Source organism: Penicillium rubens (genome assembly GCF_028828025.1).
Source record: "Penicillium rubens strain IBT 27055 chromosome Unknown utg000003l_segment0_segment0, whole genome shotgun sequence".
NCBI lineage: Eukaryota > Fungi > Ascomycota > Eurotiomycetes > Eurotiales > Aspergillaceae > Penicillium > Penicillium rubens.
In genome coordinates, this window is record NW_026890601.1 from 5,613,531 (window position 1) to 5,635,561 (window position 22,031).

The following is a 22,031-nucleotide window of genomic DNA, read 5'->3' on the forward strand; positions in this document are numbered from 1 at the left end:
ATTGGAGTAAGAGGGCCTAAATCCTCTTTAAGAGTAGGCCAAAGCGACTTGCTAGGTAAAGGAATTCATTCTTACCTAGGTAAATACCCGTAGATCTAAGCCTTACTTTGGCCTCGCTCTAATTCCACTTTAGCTTTCTACACACTGCTATATCTAATAGTAGATATCACATGGGAACTATATCAAGTACATTCGTGAAGCCATCCTTTCTATCATCGTCAACTTGTCCCTACATATATGTAGAAGTTCAGCTTCTAAGAGAAAAACTAAAAGCAATATAAGTCTAGTACGTTGCCATAGACCGAAAGCTTTCAAGAATCGAGCTATTAGGCCCAACATTCAATATTGGACATCCTATCCCTCACTGCAAAACGAGTTCTCACTCTCAGGTATCAGAAAGCAATTAAAATCCCCTTCTCCTACCCCAACTAGGGCTCGAAAATCCCGACACGAGCAGCAAGCACATCCCGAAACAACTCAATATTCTGAGTTAACTCAGCAGCCCTAGCCCTCTCATGTGCCAGACTAACGCACAGTCACTCCTGAACATTCATCAAGAGCCAAGTCTCATCACCCTTCGCCTCATCCGGCTCACGCCAATCATTCTCGGCCTCCATAGGCCCGCGAAACGCGAAGTGCTTCGCCATGGCCGTAACGAAGAAACGCGCCGGGCTCTCCTCAAGGATTCACGCCGCGTGGTAGATAGTGGGCGTAGGGAAGTCTCCAGATAGAACGGATGGTTGGGAGGAGGTTTCCGTACAATGTGCGGTATTAGGCTTGAAAGTTCCTGCAAGGGGGTTCGGATTTGGCAGGATGGGAATTGAGGAGCCGCATTTAGCCAGTCGACATCGGAGCTGATCTTTTCGAGCTCGGTCATTTCGACCCTGGCGGAAGCTGCGGCGTCTTGGGATCTGTTGCAGCGGTTTAGGGCTTCGGTGGAGGGGCTGCGGTAGCTCTTGAGATGACTGTGCCGTAGAATGACGTTGCTGATGTGCTCCATTTTGGATTCGATTGTTTCGAGGCTGTCGTCGGGAACGGGGACGGTTATTATGACTGGGCCACGGCGGATTGCCACGGTGAAGTCCGGGGCGAAGTCCCGGCTTTGAATGGAAGGCTGGGGTGATGTAGTCCATGTTGAGTGAATGGAGAGACGATGACGAGCGTTCGACAGCGAAGGGCGGCGGTTCTTTTTTTGTTAAGTCCAGGAAAATGACTGTGGCCTGTATATCTAATATGGAAGGCACCGCTTAATTTCAGGAGTCAATCGCATTTCGAACATTTCACACTATCAGGCTCCTATTGTTCGAGGCGAGGAAGGGTTTCATCTGGGAACGATCCGCAGACCAGTAACATCCTTTTCTCCGATTCCTATATCACGGCACCTGCTCTTGTGTGAGACGCAGCTTGACTGTGTCGACATCAAGTCATATTGTTGACTGCCAATTTAAGATACAAGACTCATGTAGCCTAGAACGACAACATGAACAGACAATTTAGAAGCTCGTTCATCAAACAATAAGAATCAGAGAAAAAAAGAAAAAAGAAAAAAGGTGATAGAGCTCCATGAAAAGAGATAAAAATAACAAGAATCATGCATATAGTACAATGAATGTCATCCTCCACATATGCCAAAGCACACATGCACACATCCCAGAGGCAAAGCCCCATGCAAAAATAGAAGATATACGCTATCCTCAAATATCAATAATCAGAAAAGAGGGAGGGAGAGGGTCAATATCCCAACGCCAAACCAAACTCCACGCTTGAAAACAGAATGCAATGAGACGGGCAATTGCAACAGCCCATAGATAAAAGAACAGGACGGAAAATCAAAAATTATTTGCCGTCATTTTCAATGGAACGATCCTTGCTGTTGCCCTGGAGCCAGACACGCTTCCATGGACCATCGGGTCCGAATGCGGCCTCTCGATCCTGGCGCATGCCCTCCAGAACGCCAACAACACCACCACTGCGCAGACGCTCGAGGACGATGTTCATGCCCTCTTTGCTTTTCAGCACGGCCTCACGGGTGCGGCTGACACCGATGAGTTCAATGGTACGCTGGATACCAGCAGTGGACAGGGAAGAGAAGAATCCCTTGCGAGTGCCCTCTTCTTCGACATCGACATGGTCACCAGCCGTGTCTTGCTTCTTGCGTCCGAGGAGTTTGCCCTGGCCGAGCCTGGAGCGGAAAGTGACAGTAGTCTTGACAGTGGTCTGCTCAGAGACCTTGTCAACAGCCAAGCCATCCAGAACGAGACGGTCCTCCCCGGATGGCAATCGCTGGTAGTGTTGCTTCTCAACTACGCTGAGAATACCAGTCCACTCCATATTGCGCGACTCAGTCTCCATCCAGCCCTCTTTGGGGTCCACGATGGTCTTTTCAAGGATGTAACTCTGGCCGGAATTGTCGGAGCCTCCCATACCCTTTGGTAGTAGCTTGAGGATTCCAGAGGGGATCTTTGACTTCTTCAAGTGGATCCGGATAGTGTGAAGACGCTGGGTGTTTGGATCGACGTATCGGTCGATGACATCGGTTGTGAGGACATGGCGAGAGTAGGGGTTAGGGTAGCGGAGGAAGTAGGCGAGAGAGACGGCGGGGAAGGAGTAGTCGTAGGTGAATTTGTTTTCGAAGAACTTCATGATAGCATTCGATTCATGGATTCATGAAAAAACAAGAAGGGCAGGGTGTCGTCTGATCCAGCACTTTTTGCTCTGGAAGGCGGAGGTAGAAAGTGGAGACGGGTGATTATTGATCCGGGAATCGGATGCTCCAGATCACATGGAGGTCAGTCACGTGCACATAGGGATTGGCAAATGACTCGGCACCTAATAGCTAATGGTGATGTAAGCCTACCCCAGGCGCGCCCGCCTAAGCAATGCTTATATAATACTCAGGGGTGTGCTCAGTTTTACTCAGTGGGCAAAAAGCGGCATGGGGTGAGCACTAAAACGGAAAGGGAAAGCCAAGACTTGTCAGACATTATCCTGTCTATATGCAGATTGGAATCCCATCATGGGACAACTTTGGAATCGAAATTGAATGGCATAAACAAAAAAAAATAGAAGCATTTCCCATGCCAGCTCCTAAGGATCGCCACCAAACCCGTCGAGGAGGCATCGGAAGTAGCCAGAGTCTATCAAAAGGCCAAAATCACAAACGCCCAAAACGTTGTCAACACCCCTAAAAAAGCACCAGGCGGTTGCATACTGAGTTCCATGGCCCGTCAAATGGGGCCAGAGGGGGAGGAAAGAGATGTCATAAAGTCTTTGTCAATATTCCCAGGCAGCAGTTCGGGATTGGCGTTTGTCGGGAACAGTCGCTTCCTGGGTGAGGCGGAGAGGTAACGCGATATACGTAAAAGGTGTTCCTATTCATCAGTTCATCGCGACATGAGCGAGTCGCTGGATTCCGTGCGGGGGAATATGCGGGTGTAGAGGGAATCGCTGGACTCGGTACGCGGGAAGTGTCGTTGGTGCTTCCTTGAGATCACACGATCGGTGTAAATACCCTTAGCCGAGCCACGGATAACCGACTCGAGATATTCGCGGAAATCCGTGGGTTGGAATTCGGGGTACAGGTCCTGTGTGGTGTGGTAGCCAAGATACTTGGCGTACTCGGGGTTGTTGTCGCCGCGGATTCCCCAAGACAGTTGATATTCAGCCAGATACCGTGGAATGAACTTGATTGGGTCGAATGGATAGGTTTCACTGGCTTGTCGGGCCGCCACGACTCTGCTGCAGATGGTTTCTTCGGGAACCTGTGCTCCGGAAAAAAGAAAAAATCGGTTAGCCACATTGACTCATTCCGGAGCCGGGAGTCTGTGCAACTTACGTAGTTTCGATCAATCTTCTCCTCACTGAGTTCCTCCATGAGCTCGTAGATCTTGTTTTGCGAGGAGACCAGGTTGTAGGCAAGGATCTTCTTGTTCAAAGTGCGGGGGTCGGAAATGATCATAGCCATGTAGCGACCGATGTCTCGCAGGTCGGTCAGTGCTGTGGGCATGTTGCCATCACCAATAATTTCATCGTTGCCGGATGTCATGGCGTAGTCGACACGGCCGGAGGGGAGGCGGGGGTAGGCGAGCTGGTACCACCAGCCGACATCAACGACGGTGTAGGGAAGCCACAGCTGGCGGATCTGGTTGTAGACGATTTCTTTCTGTACGTAATCAAAGCCTGGTTAGCAACTGTCTAAAGCATCGTGCCACATTCCTCATACCTCATCACGCAACCACATGATACCGCCCGGTGGGCAAACGGTGATGAAACCACAAGGAACGAATCGCTTCACACCGGTCTTTTTCGCTGCCTTGGCAAGAGGGATCTGGTCCTGTTGTTCGGCAGGCCCGACGCAGCTGATAACCACATCAATGCCAGCCAACGCCTCGATGAGCTGCTCCTCTGGGGCCTTCAAGTCGCATTTCCGAATCTGGCATCCTCGATCCTGGAGGCGCGTGATAGCTGGCTTTTGGGCAGAGATTGGGCGAACAAGAGCGATGACCTCCTGTGTAGCGAAGAACGAGGCAATTAGTCTGGGGTCAATTGGTAGTCGTCGAGGAAACTCTTACAAAGTTACCGGTATCCAACAGTCCGTTGGCGATGGAACCTCCGGTTTCACCCGCTGCTCCAACGAGCAAAACCTTGGTGGACATAATTTTATTCAGATTCAAAATGAAGATGGTAAGGTGATGGTTCAGATAAGAGGGTAAGATTTGATGGAGGGGAAAGATCAAAGGGAAGAAAGAAAGAGAGACAGGGATTGGGTAACAGGTTTAGGACCTGACGACGTTATAAATTCCCAAAGGCTCAACCCACTTTCTCATCCGCAGCAGTGGGTCAGTGGATGTTCGTTCCCCTCGTTTGAGGGGGAGTCTTTTTTCTTTTTCTTTTTCTTTCTTCCCTTTTTTCGCCCTATGATATTATTACTCGTGACTATATATACATTATTAACATATATCATACTTCTATTCGAATAATTCTACGAATTTCAGTACATATTCTTACACCTTTTCTCCTTCACGGGCCGGTGATTCGGGGAAAACCCTAATAGGTCGGCGACGTTACGTCATATGTTACGGCTTCCCGGTCAAAGGAAATTCCATGGGATAATAATGATGTTTTGGGGGGGTTTTAACAGATCTGGTATATATATTGTATTGAGTACATATGTATACATGAATTATTGTATACATAAATGGTACATTTGAAAATGTGTATATGTCTTTCTGATCAGGAGATCATTGACTCATCGGTCTAGTCCGAAAGTACCTCGGAAACCTCGTAGCTAGCAAGGGCCCCTTTATAGCCCCCTTGTTCGCCGTGCAGAATCTTGAATACCCACGTCACAAATCCCGATCTGCGTGGTCACAGCTCTGAAGTCAGGTTTCACGTCCCATGGACAGGAGTGACGAAATGGCGAGGATTAGTCAGTGGGTTTCATTGGTGGCGCAGCGCCTCTTTTGGGAGGCCTTTGGGGCGCCAATCATGGAGGATTCATGGGGAATTCCAAGGGATCCTATATGGCGGATAGCACACGGGGCTAATTGCTTGTGACCACCCCAAGACCGAGCCTTGGAAGCCTTGGAAGTTGATCGTAAATGATAACCTTGTAATTAGCCAAGGAGAGGGAGGGGGGTCAGCCACAACCGGGAGATCTGTGCCTGGCGTATTTCCCCTCCTTTTCCCATGGTATCAAAAGTCCATAAAGTCCAATATTCAACTCTGCGACCCTTGGAACATATTAAACACATTATTCTCGTTGTTCGCCTGCATTTTAATATTTGGATTTGGTGGGGTAAGGTTGCTCGACTTTGGGGATTCTTCCTAAACAAGTAACTGTAGGGGATGATCTCGGGTCCTTCTGGTAATTTTCGCGGGGAATGCAGCATGGTGGGAGGGCCTAAGCATGATGATGTTCTGGGCCCCGAAACACCTTCTAACCAATGTCATCACGTCGAAGATTGATCGTCGTTATGAGCGGCTAGTTGAAAGAAATCGCGAAAATAGCGGAAGATCGGACAAAAGCTGGGCAAGGCAAACCAGGAGCATTCGAGAAAAATTCAATTGTCGAATCCCTTTTGACTTCCCGAGTAACATGCGCTGCAGACCAATAATGCCTCATAGCGGATGGACCCCAGCTTGGCTCGGGCTTTCATTGCAGCCGTTGCTAGTCCAGATTAGGGTACGGAGTACATACGCCTTGACTTCTTCGATGCGACAAGATTCCACTTCTGCACGTGAGCATGTTGGTTGTAGATTTGCTTGAAGATGTCGGCATACCTTCTGCGATAAGCCACTCTAACAAACTCATTCTGGAAAATATCTATTTTATGATTGCTTGGCGGTAATGGAACTCGCGATGATTTGATGCTGTTGGCCTAGAGTGTAAATAGGCAAGATCATGCTTAGGAAGAACCTGATTATTTATAGCCAGCAATAAGTCTTCAACTTCTAGTATGAATGCCGAACGTCTTGGCGAAATCACAAGGGCTAAGTATATCTTGGTTTTTTATATGGGTAATATGTGGGCATAAACAGGTCTCATCTCCATCTCTCATGACTCTCTACATTGTCTCTCCTTCACCTCATTTCTGTTTTACTTCACTCTTACTACATGCTCTCTCTCGTTCTGTACAGGCGCAGAAGAGCATTGTGGTGACAGTGATGAGCGAGAACACTTCTCGGTGTTTGATGACTGTTATACTCGGTGAGGTTGGGGGAAGTGGTGTCTGAGATTCGGGTATTTGGTTAGCGTGGTTGTTCTCTTGAAAAACCAAGACCCGCTCAAATAAGTACATATATACAGTAGGTAAGTAACATTCAATAAACCATCACTCATGTATCCATAGCATCCACGAAGGCTTCATAATGATCACCCCTTTGCGTTGCAATATCCATAATCTCCTTCTCTGTCAGATATGGTCCACATAGCTCATACTTGTAAGTCCTAACATGCTCGCCATTGAACAAAATTCTGGTTGTTCGTATTCTCTGCTTTCGTCTCTCGTCCTTGATCTCGGCCCACCGGGCCTGCACTTCCGCGAGGTGCTTCTCTCGCCCTCTTTCTCCCATCCGCCATGCTGCAATCTGGTGGCCGAGAGAATTGCTCGGCTCATGCACCCATCCCACACCCCAGTCTGGGAATTCTGTGAATGCGGTCTCATCTTCTACGGCGCTCTTCCATTGCCAGTGGGTCAGCGACCTAATATCATCCTTTGAGCGGCATAGATTGAGGATACTCCGGGGGGCGAGGTAGTGTTGGCGGATGTGGAAGTCCACTTGGTAGTGGGCGAAAAGCACGGTGGCTTCATCTATTGGCTTGCCTGACTCAGCCTCGGCCTTCTTGAGAATGGTATCGATTTTGTCGTAGTAACGCTGCTGTTGGGCGGGCGTAATATATTCCCAAAATGTCGTATTGTCATATTCGTGGGTTACTATGTCTGTGTCGGAAGGAGATATGTAATCATCCAGCGCGATTTTGCTGGCGAAGAAAGGTGGGTATTGCGACGTGATATATGAGCCTTTAGCAATGTCTGCATTCATCATATAGGGAATAATATGTAGGTCTCTGCATTGGGTGCATTCAAGGGCATCTTGTAGAGCTGCACTTTGTAGTGACTTTGGTCTCTCAGCAAATGGTCCACACAGTAGCTGTTCGGTGGTGAGGAACTGTACAATCTTTTCCTTGACAGCTTCTGTCCACTCCTTTTTTGTTGGAAGTCTGCACTTGCTAATGCGGGTCCTATCTCGCGTAGGGATTCCCATGGTGGATAGTTGCGTGAGAGCACACACGGCACGGTTGAAGGAATAATTGGAATACGGTAGATGCAAGGTTTTGTGGTCTGATCGTGAGGTGAGGAAGATCTGAGGGGAGGATGATGCAGATTGGCATGCACTTATACAATGCATGAAAGGCCTTTGTGTCGATGTCGTGGACAAAGGAATAGAGAGAACAATAGATTCCATGATTCTAATTTAGATCCAGACAATCAAAAGATGCTTATTTCCCATTGATTCGAGTCAAAGAAAGCAGAGCGGGTAAACAATGAATCTTGGTGTTTCACTGCAAAATGAGATACTTGGATACATGTACCCTAAGTTCGAACGTGGGAGAGCTGTAGTATCAATCTAAATATAGGAAGCGTCAAGATGGCATCCCTAAATATCACCCCAACATAACACCTTCCAATGTTTTCAGTTATGACGTGTGGGTGTGAAAGATCATATGGGAAGGTGCAATTAAGGGTGTGACCGGGCATCGTGAACGGACATCGTGACTGCGAGATCGTCGGGCCAAGGGATGCTTGTGAAAATTAGGAGGGTTTGCATGATAATTTACAATGTAACTTGGATTCTGTCTACATGTCGATGTCAGTGATCGAGTGTCAGGACTTGCTATCTTATTGTCCTTAGGCTATTGATACCAGCTTATATAGGTGAGTAGACGTAAGGGAAATAGTCGACTCTCGCTGTTGAATGAGCCTAGATACCTCTTTTCTTTTGCCAGTTTGACAATTCTACCAACCTTTTGTTCATCAATTCACAGTAGTTGTTAAAAATATCGATTTGTGTTCCTTTTCAGCGTTGCTTCTTCTTCCTTTTCTCCTCCCCAAATCACACATGTATTCCTGTATCTCCAACATCGCTCCTTTACTCTCAGGAACCATTTGCGATCAACAAAGTCATCATGGCAGAAGCTTCTCTTGCATTTCCGGCAATTTGCCTGGCCCTTTCATTCCTCTTCGTTGTTGCCGTCTATAATGCTTCGATTATGCAGCATCTCCGTGCCTTCCATCGTCGTGCCATCCTCCCCGCGTACCAACAGATTGCTCACAAACTCTTCAGCCGTAATCCTGGCCGTCAAATCCCACCAAACCACATGTCCAGGGCAGGATACGAGCCAGTTAACCACGATACCAAAGTCGAAGAAGAACAACATCCTCCGCCCCCCACGACTTCATCCATGTCACCACCTGACTACCATCGATACGCCGATAACCCTGCTCTCGACACGGTCAATATATTCCCAGAGAGTGACGATGAGATCCAAATCGATGGTCACGGCTTATCCACATCATATGCTGGAGGCCCATACCGTCCGCGACGCCGTCCCACCTTTGCGGAACTCGGCGAGTCCCCAACCAACAGCCAATCCCTAAGTCCTCCCGGATCCTCAGTCTCCTCCGACGAGTATGACTCTGACTGGTCCAACTCCGCTGTTGACGAGGCGGTCTTCGAGCCACGGAACCCAGTCGAGAATGTCCCCGTTTGGGAATTCGAAGTCGAGCGTCCTATTTATGGTATTGACCGCCAGGAACAAAGTGGACCGGTGGCTTGGTTGGATGAGGTTGTTGAGTGGACATCGCAGGGTGTTTTTGCCTTTGTTACTCCTGATATTCTTGAACAACGGGGGTGAGGAGTATATGAGGCTTTGGGGAATACAACATTCATGGGCTTGGCAGCATGTCCGAGCACCTGATGAGCTGAGCGATGATCGTACCCGTGGACTTTCCTATGTCATTATTCACTTGACTTGAAAGAAACGTCATTTCAATCTCCAAGTTCCACCCTAGTATACTTTCATGTTGCCGGTTACCTCGTGGGTTGTAGGTTCTTTGATTGAAGCAACTGATCGACTCGGTCACATCGGTCTATGAACCCTGTCACGCGGGGGTAGATCGCATTCCAGGATGTCATTGGCGGGGCTTATCAACACTAAAGCGCCACGCAAGGGATCGAGCCATTTCTTCCTATGGTGTACAAGGATGGCATGGTTCCATAGCGTCATTGGCTCGGCAATCGCGCACAATCTGAAATTTGGCTGGTCGTGCCGGCGATGGGAAAATGCTTCCGTCGGGGTCTGGCATCGGTGTTTTAGACACCATTTTACCATGTGGGTGATTCTGGGCATGGTGAAACCTTGCAAATACAATATCTTATTCAGATTTGTCTATCTAAACTGTCTTTTATCGTTACGTTCGTCTACCGTAGCGTTTAGATTAAAACCGCTGACATCTCAAAACTTACGCTTCAAACCAAAGATGCCGCTTTTTTAATTTGTATGAAAGAGAATCTAGGGGGCGCAGTAGCCACCGTCGACAATGAGATCAGCCCCAGTAGTGTAGGTGGAAGCATCAGAGGCGAGATAGAGATAGGCACCCTTCAGCTCATGGGCTTGGCCCTCACGACCCATGGGGATCTTGTCGCGCCAGATGTTCTTGGTAGCCTCGGGCACGAAGCTGGAAATCTCAGTTGCAATGTAACCGGGGGATACGGTGTTGGCGCGAGCGTAGCGGACCCATTCGACAGAAAGGGACTTGCCTGGGAAGGTGTTAACAGTGCGATGGAGCCGATGGGTCTAAATTAAAACTTACACAGATGAATGACGGCAACTTTGGCTGCGTTATAGGCGGCCTGCATCTGGGGAAAGTTGACAATATGACCGCTCATAGAGGCCGTAGCGACGAAGCTACCGTATGTGAAGTTTGTGAGCTTGTTGCCGTTGGCATCGGTGCCCTCCTCCTTCTGGCGGCGCCAGTGTTCAGCAGCAGCCTTGGCACAGTAGAAGGTACCGTCGAGGTCAATAGCGACGACATCGCGGTAGTGGTCGAGGGGACCGTCGACCATGGGGCCCTGGGTCCAGGGAACACCGGCGTTAGCAATGAAGACGTCAAGGCGGCCATTGAATTCCTTGACGACGTCGTTTACGGCCTTCTCGACAGCCTTTGCATCGGTGACCTGAACTTGATATGCCTTGGCTGTGAAAGAAATCGTATTAGAATGACGTGGAACCAATCACAATGCGTGGATTCGTTACGCACCCTGAACACCATACTGTTCAGCGATCTCGGCGGCCCTTTTTATACACTTGGTGTTGCTATTGTACCACATGGCCACATTGGCACCAGCCTCGGCCAGACCCTGAGCAACGGCCAACCCGATACCGGCGCCAGCACCGGTAACAATTGCAGTCTTCCCCTTGAGGGAGAACATGCTCATGAGACTGGGGTGCTTAGGAGCAGTGGTGTTGTTGTGGACAAAGAGTCCATTCTCGGTAATTGGATGAGCTGCCATTGTAGAAAGAGGAGAGAAGGGAGGATAGAGAGAAAATACAAAAGTGAAAGAGAGAAGTAAGGGCAAGTCCGGGAGGTCACCTAAATATAGAGCTCATGAGGGGCAAATCTAGAAACCCCAAGGTGATAGACGGTGAGTGATGCGTTGGCGGGGAAATCGGACTAGACCATTGGCCTTCTCCCTTCCCTCCTATGTATACATACACCTCGGTAGGGAGCTCTCGCATTGTGTCTCGATGGCACTGGCTCATGTGGATAGTGGGTAATGGCACTATGCAGAATCGTCAATTTGACAGGATGCAATGAGATACATCATAATTTGACATGATTAGATAGACCTGTAAACCTGTTTCCAAGGTCAGGTCTATCAGAAATTGGAAGAGAGGCTATTCTCACCTGGGGTCTTCAATGTTCCCACATGAGGCGGTGAAACCAAGACCTGGGGTAACGATCATCTTGGCCTGTTCAACGTGGAACTTGCACTCCACACTCTCCACTACAAATATACATAAGTACTGTTCTATCTTCAATGCGGATTTACCCTAGGATTGGAGGCTATAGGGAATAAAACATACCCCCAGAACAATACTTGGCCATTCTCCTGGAAATAGCGAAGGACGCCGAGGTCTCAGGATACTTGACCCCAAAATGACATCCATCCAGGTCCACGATCGCAGAAAGAACTGCAGATGCTTGAACTGGCTTTTTATGAGTTAAGACTGGAAATTGTAGACATTCAAAGTTCTGCTATCGGTAGGATCCAACTGTCTCGAAAGGCATGCGCCCAAGGGGTAATTATCCTGGTCAATGCATTATCACGGTACAATTCAATGCAAACTCCGAATTTATTAGGTATACTAATCTATATTCCGGCATTAACAAAGCCACTCAGTTAGAATCAAAATGGTTCGCTTATCCGGACATTAATAGGTTGGCCAAGCTTGTGCACTGATCTTATTGATCGCCGGAGTATCGTCAAAGGCGACCAGTGCGTTATCCCACAGTTTCTTGGGGCAGTTAACCATCCATCTAAACATTAGAAATATGTCCAAAAAGGCACCCTAGATTCCACCGAACAAGGGTGCAAAATAAGACGTGGAAAGGGCACTCGAAAGATGGCGACAAGTTGGTGTCAAGTATAGACTGGATTCAGTTAGGGCACTCAACATCCAACCAACCTATACTGATTCGCAGATGTGTCAATGGCCTGCTCACACAATTATATTTGGTGGCGTTGTCATTGTTGAAACAAGATTGAAGGGGGTAGTGTGGCCGCCAGCATTCTTTGCACCGGGTGGTGATGAATGAGCATTCCTCGGCTGGAATCAATGTTCCCATAACAAATGGTGGCCCCCCTTGATGGAATGCTAGCAACTCTTGTTGTTTCTTATTCCTGTGAGGTTTTGTTCCATGAGGATGAAGATCCAGCTCTGTGAAGCTTCACTGTTGCCGTTTTGATACAGCGATAATCCACAACATCGCATGTTCAAACCGAATCCGATACTCACGGATCGTCTCCGCCAATTGCGTTCTAAGCGTTCTAAGCCTCCGAGTCAGTTCATTGACACACCAGTGAGGTGATCATGCTGGCGCTGCCCGCCGTCATCGCCATAGCCGCTTGCGGCGCGGCCATCTTCATTGCCCTCTCGGTGGTCAGCATCATTGTCTGGGTCAGGTATCGCAAAGAGCGCCATACAATGAGGCTGATAGGCCTCACTCAGAGGCAGGGATGGAGCAGCGGGGGCTTGCGATCTGCCCCGATGGACACCTTGACTGAACTGAGCCGGGCAGAAGGGAGCATATTGAGGGCTCATGGGCAGCTTCCATATGGCAAACCATCAGAATGGGGCCAATTAACGTCGAGGGAAAGCTTGCATCGTCCGAAAAGAGACTCAGAGTCATCTTTTCCCTTCACTGAGAAGGCACGATCTCTCCGCAATTCCCTATCTCGATCTCGTTCGAAGCGCTTGTCACGATCATCCCACAAACGTATGAGCTCATTGGCGACGTTGAGTGAATCGAATCATCTTCCTAGCCCGCCACCTAAAGAATCAATATCAATATCAAAACAAGACGTCCCACTTTCGGCTGTCGAGGGAGTTTTGGAATTATCAGCAGAACGAACTCCAACGCAAACACCAGATCCCAACGAAAATGATACTGGGTTCCATCTAGGTATGAAGCCTGTTTCACCTGGATGGCCTCTTCCAGCACGAGAGCGGTCAAGTGTATTTCCTGTTTCGAAAGATCGTAACTCGTCTGGGTCTGATTCAGCCGCAGAGTCTCCTACTCGTATTCGTGGGGGCAGTATCGCTAGTCAAACTGCAGGGGTAGCTCCTGGTCACCCGGTACCTCCTCCCCCGCCAACTGCATATCCCCCAGACCGACTTAGTTACGCTAGGAATGACTCTGTGATGAGACTTTCCTCCATGAGTCTGGATACTACCAATAGTTCAATTTTGGATGACGGTAGAAATGGTCCTAGGTCGGCTGACACTGATATGACCTCACCCGTCTTTCCTTCAGGCACGTTTGTGCCTTTCAGCGCTGCCGACGTTGGAGTCAAGGATGGTCGGAGGAGCTTCATTGCCACCAACACCTCCATCCCTCCTATGCATAACTTCCCTGTCCGCTCCTCCTCGACAACTGAAACTCGTCATAAATCTGCGCCCTTATCACCTCGACGAAGTTTGACGACACATCATTCGGGCCTCTCCAGTGATCGTCTTTCTGGTGCCCCACGTCGAACTGACTCCATGTCTTCATCTAATCCCCCTTCAAGACATGCCTCCCTGCGGTCTGGGACTCCAGTGGGACGTCTGGGATATCCAAATTCAGCACCCTCCTGGCGATCATCGGGCTCTCACATGCCCTCTGGACCACATGTCAATCAATTCCAAAGCTGTACGGACTACGAGAATGACGAAATTGTGAACGACCCATTCTACGTTGGCTCACCTGGGGGTGGGACTCTGTTCCAACCGGTCAGATCACCAGGCAACGCAGGCAAGACCGCTAAGCCACCAAGTCCGATGCAACGTACCAGTCTCTCCCTAAAGGGCAATCCTCCCTCTGCGCTCAAGGGTGGAAATCCTCAACGCAAGGGCCACCGACGGCAAAACTGTGTTCGTATTTCTATCCATCCACCCATGACGTTTGGGTCATCGACGTTTTCTCCTACCGTCGAAGAGGAACCAGAAGACTTCGACAAAATGGAGGAGCTGGATCTACGTGAGTCCGCAATCAACAACCCACCAAAACCCTTGCCTTCGCTGCCGCCAACTCCACCGTCTCCTCTGTCCTCTTCAAGGCGCAGCAAGTACGGCAGTCGACATGGCAAGCCCGGACTAGGCTCTCTCGGGCCACTAGTCGAGGAGCCGCAGATCCAAATGTACGACGACGACAGTCCTTGCAAGAAGAAAAACCGTGCTCCATCTGGAATGGCTGGCAATAAGCTTCCATTCGAAGACTCTCGCGCTCTCCCTGAACTGTTCACATCCCTCCCTGTGTCTCACGGCAACTCTCTCACCCACACTCCCTCTCCCAAGAGATTACCACCTGCATGGGAACTGTCTGAGATTCCATTGCCGTCCCACGAGAACTCCCCTGCCATAGGTAGCCCACGACGCTCAGCGGTAAAGGGGCCTCGCAGCCAACCCGGCGCCATTCCAGCCCGCAGACAGACGACTTGCGCCCCTTTAACCTCCTCCCATCATACAGATAGTCCCTTGGCCTCGCCCAACCGCCTCCCTCTTGTCATGAGTATCACAGGGACAGAAGGCAGTGACTGGCGCAGATCCACAGACTCACTTCAACGCACTAAAACGGATGCTCCAAATCGCTCATCGCGGCGAGATCGTGTCTCAGTGTCCAGCATGGACAACGGGCTGGGTCCCATTGGCGGGTCTGCACTCTACGGCTCCCGCCGGTCCTCAATGTTCAAAGATCCCGTAACTATCTTCGAGGACCCCAACCAGACTACCTCCCCTTCTAAGACCTCCGTGCAGGCCCCGATTGGATCATTCCGCACGCCTGAGTCCTCCCCTACCCGTGGCAAGAACAGTGTCCCTCGTTCCACGCCAGCCAATCAACAATTACCGCCTCATATGTCGAGCCACCATGCACCGCCGACTCCTACTTCTCCCCGTCGAGGAATGACTACTCCAACGGGCAAGGGGCTTGGACTTGGAATTGGAAGTGCCACGCCTGCTAGCCTTTATGACGGCGATGGGTTCCTACGGGAATAAGCTTAGTTTTGCTTTCTTTTGTGAGCTTTGAAAGCGACAGTTTTCTTTTGATTCATTTTGATTCCTTTTTATCGTGCAGTATCCGATACTGATGTTGGCGAAAAGCTTCAGTGTCCTTTTCTTCTATCTGTCTTTATTTGTTTTATTACTTCTTTGCTTGTCGCCTGGTGGTCGGTTTTCTTTTATCTTTTGTTTTCATATGTACGTTTTCTAAGGTTGATATTCATTAAAGAAATCCAATCATTCTCTACTATGTTTCCTTACTATGTTTCCTTGGACAATATCCTCAAGCAAAAAAAGCCCATTGGTAGTAAACTATGTAACCACCCAAGTATTTTGAACGCCAATCCTACACCGTGTATTTCATATGTTCCTTCAAAACAGCCTGAACCAAATCAATCCGTCTTCCGCCACTTCGTCTCGTCCTCATCTCCATTCTCGTCGACGCCATTCTCCCCCTCTCGAGCCCTAACAGTCCCAGCCCCAGGCCCAAGAGGGAAAGAAGGCGGTTCACCAGCAGCAATCCAGTTCCCATCCGCATCAAAAAACTGATCCATATTGTCCGCAGTGATCCAGCCAGAGCTCCCATCAACAGGCGGGGGCAGATCACCGCTACCAAGCTGGAAGACTCCATCGTGCTCCTCAGCCGAAATGAACTTGGGTCCATCTTCCTCGTCATCCTCATCTCCCTGCTCAACAGGGTCAGGGTGCAAGTTGGAGCACGCCGAAACAGCGTTGTAAAGCTGCTGCGTAGGTGTCTCCGCCTCCTCCGCGGCCTCGGTGGACTCTTGTAGCATGGCGTCGGCGGGCAGCACCACAGTCATTGTAATGCATTCCTCTTCGTCGTCGGCAGAGGGCGCACGCAGCATCGCGACCTGCATGTAGAGACCCTGGACTTCGGCATCGGTGTCTGGGACGCGTAGCCGTTGGAGCGCGTGTAGTGAGATCGAGGGGTAGGGGATTGACACGCCTGTTGACGCGGTGCGGGAGAAGAGGAGGAATTTGCTGTTGAGTGAAGAATCAGTCAGTCGGTACCCTCGTTTCGGGATGTAAAGGGAATTGGTAGACTCACTCGGATGTTACCCAGATATCCACGTCTGAGATTGCGACCTCTTTCTCATCGCTGTCCTGCTGGTTTTGGCTTGCGGCGCTGTCGTTTGCACCGCCCTGGCCGCGCAGGGCACTCAGCGCTGGGGTGGCGAGTAGCTCGCGCTCAAGGATGACGATCTTACAGCGCTGGCTGTGGTGGTACAAGACTGGGGGTCCGGAGTAGAAGGAGCTTGGGGTGCGCGACTGGTGTTCGGCGAGCGGCACGAATGAGGAGGCTTCAGGGGAGCTGTTAATGGCCTCCATATCGTAGTGTATGTGTAATTGTAGAGAGAGAGAAGGAAGTTGAATGATATATGGAGTTGGGGAATGAAAAGAGCTTCCGGCGCGGGGTGGAGCTTTTCTGTGAGCTTGGGAGCCGCTCTATTATAATCCATTCTATAATTCTGGTACCCATACACTTTCTCCTAGGCTGTGAGAAATTTACCTGAACCTATTAGAAAAAAAATAAAAAAAATCACACATCTCATACAATGTAGAAGCGACTGCCGTACTGAAGGGTCAGCTATATGCACCCTATAAGTTCTCACCTCCAGAGCACTGACGGTATATATTGCACCTTGGGCCATGCGACCCTGCATTGGAGCAACATAACCTCCACACATCTGATGTAAAGGAGAAGTAATTTCAATAGGAAAGTCTACAGGTAAAACATAATAGTCATAATAGTGAAACGTTAAATTATCATCCGGTGTATCCCTGGGCTTTCTTTAGAACCTACTAAAACGAAAAACAATTGGATTTCTAGGGGCAAGATTAGTTATGGTTTGATATGACCTTGAAATGATAATCATTGAATTCGCTCAAGTCGTGATATCTTTAATAATCTTACTGCTGACAGTCAAAGTCCCACTGCCACCACGGCAGGTGAAAAGTGTCAGACTTGAACTGCTTTAAGGACTTAGAAGAGCCCAGCGCTGGTAAGGCAGCCTGAACCATATCCTTTAGAGACCTTATTTCGGACGGTTGATCCGGGGTGCCACGTTGAGAATTTGATTCCCAGGCACTCCTGTGATGTAAAGAGCAATGAGGGATTAATCCCTTTCAAGATCACCCTCCATCATTTCACGCCTAGGCCACCAAACGCTCTGTCCAACTCATCCCCATCATTCTGCGGTGTCATTGCCGGCAATTGGGAAGAGCTCTCGTCGGGGGCAGAGCTATCCAGAAGGCTTGGATGGGCATCGCCCTGTACGTCAGGGGAGGCACTGACCCGGCTAGGCTGAAGGAGCTTTTCCTCTCGATCGAGCCAACCAGGAGCGACGCGTCTTTTTTCAGCCAGCTCGCGTTGCTTAATTGACTCTTGCCATTCGTTGATCGCTTGGTCCGCGTTGGCGCGAGTCTTATTTAAATGTTGTTCGAGGGAGTGGCACGTGGAGAGGATGTCGTCTGGGTGAGCTGCGTGCCCACCGCTTGGGGAGACAACATAACGGGCCTTGCCATCCGGGCTGCTTGTATCGACTGTCACTGAAGGAGGTAGAGATGAGGGGACAGATTTGTATGTGTAGGGTAATGTGACGGAGGTGGGGAGGTTGATGAAGGGTGAGACGGTCAGTGGGACCTGGGCGAGGAGAGGGTGTGGACCTAGAGTATTGTTAGCTATGTAGCCATATATAAGCATGATAGGAATACTGACGATAGGAGTCGTACATGGTTCAAACGTTGAGTTGTCGAAGATGACGCTGAGTGCGGAGTAGCGGAGTAACGGATATGGCACATCACGGCCCCCGGAGCCGCAAAGCACAACACTACATGATCTACTACATAGTAATGATTGCCTCAAGAAAGGTATGCCAACCATGGACTTGTCTGTCGGAAAATGACCCCCCTAATTTGATCATTCTAAGATTCTAAGATCCCAACATCCTTCAATCTCCAATGTTACTGGCTTATATTACTCACATCCAGAAACTACCTGGGCGCCGAAGACTAGCGGATAAAATATCTCATCAGAGTCAATGCCCGGTTAAGATAGAAAAGGAAGTATTGGGGGACAAGGGATTGACATTGTAGATATAGGCAGGAGACAGCAGCAACAAGAGACAACAATATGCGGTTTACATCCAGATCTCGTGAGGCTGGAATCCGTATGTGAGGCTAGAAGGCCAAGGTTGTTTACACAGAGTCAAACTACTAGCTACAGAAGCATATACAAAGACATCTTGAAGTAAAATACCCAGTTCTATTTCAGTTCTATATATCAGAGCTTGCTTGGTTTCACCCTAAAGGCTACTTATCCTGGACACCACGTAAAGGTGCAAGCCTTGTCCAGGTGTTGCACACAGGACCCGTGCAACTAGGTAGGATCAGGGGAGGGGGAAGGGAAAGGGGAGGGGGGGAGGGGAGGGGAGGGAACCTAGGTAAGTAACAAACACACAAATAGACAATAAAGAGAGAAGAGACATACCTAAGTGGCACTTCAGATCGATCTCCTGATGATATTGCTCGATGGAGAACCTAGAGAGTACAGTCTGTTTCCGCAGAGGTAGAATCCCTGACACCAGTACTGGTACTTAGAGGATTCCCAAGGGTTTCCTAAGAGGTCCGTTAGGGTCTTAGAGAATCTCAGGTCTCCCTAAGTGGTCCTTTAAGGCACCCGGCCCACATGCTTCGTGCCATTCACAGCCTTAACTAGGCCGCAGCAAAGAGCCATCAGAGCCTCAGGCTAGAAACCGTCACTGGACAACAGAGGCCATATGTTGGAGATATGACTCTCTGGAGCTGAAGTGGACCGTCACCTGCCGAGGGACGCCGGAGGGGGGGGGGGCGCGGGGGGAGGGGGAGGAGGAGTTAGAAGAGAAAAAAGAAGAAGAAGAGAAAATCTGGGGGGGAGGGGGTATTTATAGTTTTCCAGTGGCTGAAGGACAGGAAGGAACTGGGGTGGGGGACGAGTTTGACAAAAAGGGAAGGCACCTGATCGAGGACGAGACAGCAGCATGAAGAGTGATGGCTCACTATCTGTTGCTCTAGATTCTCTCACTGATCTTATGTTCACCTTCAGGTGTCAACTTATGAGCTGCAACCTACAACCTAGGTGTACCATGAGACTCTCGTATCATATGCCTAAGAAGTTCTCACTGTAATCCATGTCATGGGTCATGGTGGTAGAAGAGGTTATGATTATGATGATGATGACGATGATGACGATGATGACGATATTATCATTTGCCTGGTCTATATACGTTGCTTTATATACACGTTGCGATGCACAATGGTTATCAGATCAGGTCCGTAGTCCATGATGAAGTTGAAGTTATGGGGTATCAAAGGAAAAACAAGGCAATATATGTATGACGATGATGTCGAGGGAGAACCAGCGCAGAGTAGAGGTTGGAGTATACTTCGGCGGTTCCTTGCGAACGTCTCGGGGAGTACTAGGTAGAGGGCCTCTCCTCCATAAGCAGGGTCGAGAATGTACAAAACAGGTCATGCAGGAGTGCCGACAAAGGAGGCTAGGGAGTTTGGAGATATCGACTCTATCCAGCTTCACATCAGAGAAGAAGGATATTCGTCTGAACTTCCTCCAAGGTCTGGATCCAACCGCCAGGAAAAGAGCGTCGCTTGAACCAGACTCCTTCTAGGACCTCGAGCGCTTTGTCGACGTTCTGGATTGTGAGATATTAGCATTCGGACTGGTCTCTAGATGAAATTGAATTGCGACATACCCTGAAACCAAACCGCTTCAGCTCTTGCATGGTTTGGCGAACGTATTTCTGCTCACTCTCATTCCGAGTCTCCTGCCCGGCAATGAAAAGTGGCCATAGAAAAGCCAATTGGCCGATATCCTTTGGCAATTTGTAAGACAGAAGAAGAATCCGACTGACAAGCATGTCCATATACGTCCAATCGGTGATCCAGCCGACACGCCCAGCCCCAGCGACCTGAAGCAGGTGAACAAAGGTCGCCTTCTCGTATGCTTCGATGCAACCCGCATGTTCAAGAACGTCTGGATACGGATACTGAGCAAGGCTCTCGTCATCCAAATCGGCGAGCAGCTGTAGACAGGGCGGGGTCATGGCACGCCATACAACCAGCTGGTTGAATATGTCTTTATACATCGCGTCTGACTGGTCGATTGTCATCCACGTTTTCTTGTCATATGCAAATGTACTGATAGCTGCTTGCACTTCCATCAGACTTGACCATGCCTGCCGTAGCTCGAGCAGACGCGGGTTATCCGGGATCGTTGACAATAAGGTTGGTGTCCCGAGATTGTATTCCCATCCTCCGCCCATGGTCTTCCAGTAATTACCTTCTACCACGGTACCGCCGGGAGTTGCACATGCACCCGCCACATCGAGATAGGATAGTAGGGAGACGAGGAATGGACGGAGTGGGTGGTTCGTCTCGGCGACGCGTTGTGCTTCACGTGCCGAGTCTCCGGGTTGCGGGTAGAAGAGGATGTTGTAGATTTCGCGAGCTCCTTTGAGATGTACTGCCCAGTTGTGGTGTTGGGAATCCATCATCTGCAGAAATGTTAGTTAATTGACCACTGGCAAGTTCGCAGGAGGTGGAGAAACGAACCTCGAACAAGGAGAGCAATAGACACGTCGCGAAATCCGTTAGTCCAAGCTGCTGGCTGGGATCGGAGTATCGTGCACGGAACCCCTTCACCACCACACCGTATTTGCTCATTGCCTGCTGGAAATGCCTATTCCGCTGCGACCCCACCGATGTATTTGCGAGATGTAATGCGCCCAATGCCTGCATTGCATTGGCCATTGTCGGAGACGAACGGGCGAAATCCGGAAAATGTGTGCGGTAGGGATTGGCATTGTGCGGGGTGTTGTAGATGATCAGGAGAATTGATACCTGATCCGCAAAATGAGCGAGATAACGCTCCTCGGTACGCTGAATCGATTTCGCGATACTGGTGAAGGTCACAGGATCCTGGAAGCGGAACTTGGTCGCTGGTTGTGGTCGCGTTGCGGGGGAGATCATAGCCTGGCAAGTTTGCGGGCTGTCAGCATCTTCCCCTAAGGGAGAGGCCGTAGAAGCGTCGCTTGAATCTGGGCTAGATGTTGAGTTGTTGTTCTGCCTCCTCGGTGCCCTGGATAACTCTGGCGGTGAACTCGTCGGTGTCTGGGAGGGTCCATAAACCTTGAAGGTCATCCGCCCTTGAGCGCCATCGCACTCGCGTCCAAGACGGACACAGTTATTACAGGCGGGAGACGCCTCGTCGCAGCGAACATGGCGGCGGCGACAGGTGGAACAGCCTGTAAATCCTCGGTGATGCCATCGGCGGATTCGTTTCGGGGGTCCTTGTGTATCCGTGTCTGACAACGGTGCGCCCTCGGTGCGTGTCTCCATCGGGCGCGAAACTCGGTAAAGTAATGGTCAGACATGGACACTTATGAAGATCAATCGGCCATGGTGGATGTGACAACCTATAAGGAGAATCCAAGATTGCCTCCGCAGGCTCTCTGGGTCTGTGAGGGGCGCTAACGGCAAAACGCATCAGCTCTGAGCCAATGGCTTGTCAACTTTTATATTAACCCATTTCGTCACTCAAAACTAAACACTTTTATATCCCTGCATATCGGTTTTCTAACGCTTGAAATCTCTTAGCTCGACTTTAGCGCCGAGGTTATCCATATAGGCT

The 22,031-nt window shown here is 49.6% G+C and overlaps 10 protein-coding genes across 10 annotated transcripts; 2 read left to right on the top strand and 8 right to left on the bottom strand.

The window, feature by feature from the left end:
- Nucleotides 1-536: 536 nt before the first annotated feature.
- Nucleotides 537-1,000, bottom strand: N7525_008360 (uncharacterized protein; the record flags this gene model as incomplete). The annotated part of the gene is made up of 2 exons (XM_061214373.1): nt 537-677; nt 761-1,000. The coding sequence occupies 2 exons, from the start codon at nt 998-1,000 to the stop codon at nt 537-539; spliced, it is 381 nt and encodes a 126-aa protein (XP_061068804.1).
- Nucleotides 1,001-1,836: 836 nt separating this feature from the next.
- Nucleotides 1,837-2,643, bottom strand: N7525_008361 (MSF1 domain protein; the record flags this gene model as incomplete). Its single annotated transcript, XM_002568793.1, has 1 exon — nt 1,837-2,643. The coding sequence occupies one exon, from the start codon at nt 2,641-2,643 to the stop codon at nt 1,837-1,839; it is 807 nt and encodes a 268-aa protein (XP_002568839.1).
- A 740-nt stretch (nt 2,644-3,383) lies between these two features.
- Nucleotides 3,384-4,655, bottom strand: N7525_008362 (aromatic alcohol reductase; the record flags this gene model as incomplete). The annotated part of the gene is made up of 4 exons (XM_002568794.1): nt 3,384-3,761; nt 3,836-4,162; nt 4,223-4,507; nt 4,572-4,655. 4 exons carry the CDS (start codon nt 4,653-4,655, stop codon nt 3,384-3,386), a joined length of 1,074 nt encoding a protein of 357 aa, XP_002568840.1.
- A 2,182-nt stretch (nt 4,656-6,837) lies between these two features.
- On the bottom strand, nt 6,838-7,767 carry N7525_008363 (uncharacterized protein; the record flags this gene model as incomplete). The annotated part of the gene is made up of 1 exon (XM_002568796.1): nt 6,838-7,767. One exon carries the CDS (start codon nt 7,765-7,767, stop codon nt 6,838-6,840), a length of 930 nt encoding a protein of 309 aa, XP_002568842.1.
- Nucleotides 7,768-8,689: 922 nt separating this feature from the next.
- N7525_008364 (uncharacterized protein) lies at nt 8,690-9,418 on the top strand (the record flags this gene model as incomplete). Its single annotated transcript, XM_002568797.1, has 1 exon — nt 8,690-9,418. One exon carries the CDS (start codon nt 8,690-8,692, stop codon nt 9,416-9,418), a length of 729 nt encoding a protein of 242 aa, XP_002568843.1.
- A 657-nt stretch (nt 9,419-10,075) lies between these two features.
- N7525_008365 (putative carbonyl reductase) lies at nt 10,076-11,076 on the bottom strand (the record flags this gene model as incomplete). Its single annotated transcript, XM_002568798.1, has 3 exons — nt 10,076-10,323; nt 10,377-10,760; nt 10,824-11,076. 3 exons carry the CDS (start codon nt 11,074-11,076, stop codon nt 10,076-10,078), a joined length of 885 nt encoding a protein of 294 aa, XP_002568844.1.
- Nucleotides 11,077-12,658: 1,582 nt separating this feature from the next.
- On the top strand, nt 12,659-15,322 carry N7525_008366 (uncharacterized protein; the record flags this gene model as incomplete). The annotated part of the gene is made up of 1 exon (XM_002568799.2): nt 12,659-15,322. One exon carries the CDS (start codon nt 12,659-12,661, stop codon nt 15,320-15,322), a length of 2,664 nt encoding a protein of 887 aa, XP_002568845.2.
- A 395-nt stretch (nt 15,323-15,717) lies between these two features.
- On the bottom strand, nt 15,718-16,675 carry N7525_008367 (Voldacs domain-containing protein; the record flags this gene model as incomplete). The annotated part of the gene is made up of 2 exons (XM_002568800.1): nt 15,718-16,327; nt 16,395-16,675. The coding sequence occupies 2 exons, from the start codon at nt 16,673-16,675 to the stop codon at nt 15,718-15,720; spliced, it is 891 nt and encodes a 296-aa protein (XP_002568846.1).
- Nucleotides 16,676-17,489: 814 nt separating this feature from the next.
- Nucleotides 17,490-18,081, bottom strand: N7525_008368 (uncharacterized protein; the record flags this gene model as incomplete). Its single annotated transcript, XM_002568801.1, has 2 exons — nt 17,490-18,013; nt 18,066-18,081. The coding sequence occupies 2 exons, from the start codon at nt 18,079-18,081 to the stop codon at nt 17,490-17,492; spliced, it is 540 nt and encodes a 179-aa protein (XP_002568847.1).
- A 1,839-nt stretch (nt 18,082-19,920) lies between these two features.
- N7525_008369 (Zn(II)2Cys6 transcription factor) lies at nt 19,921-21,739 on the bottom strand (the record flags this gene model as incomplete). The annotated part of the gene is made up of 3 exons (XM_002568802.2): nt 19,921-20,034; nt 20,095-20,895; nt 20,954-21,739. 3 exons carry the CDS (start codon nt 21,737-21,739, stop codon nt 19,921-19,923), a joined length of 1,701 nt encoding a protein of 566 aa, XP_002568848.2.
- Between the last annotated feature and the right edge of the window lie 292 nt (nt 21,740-22,031).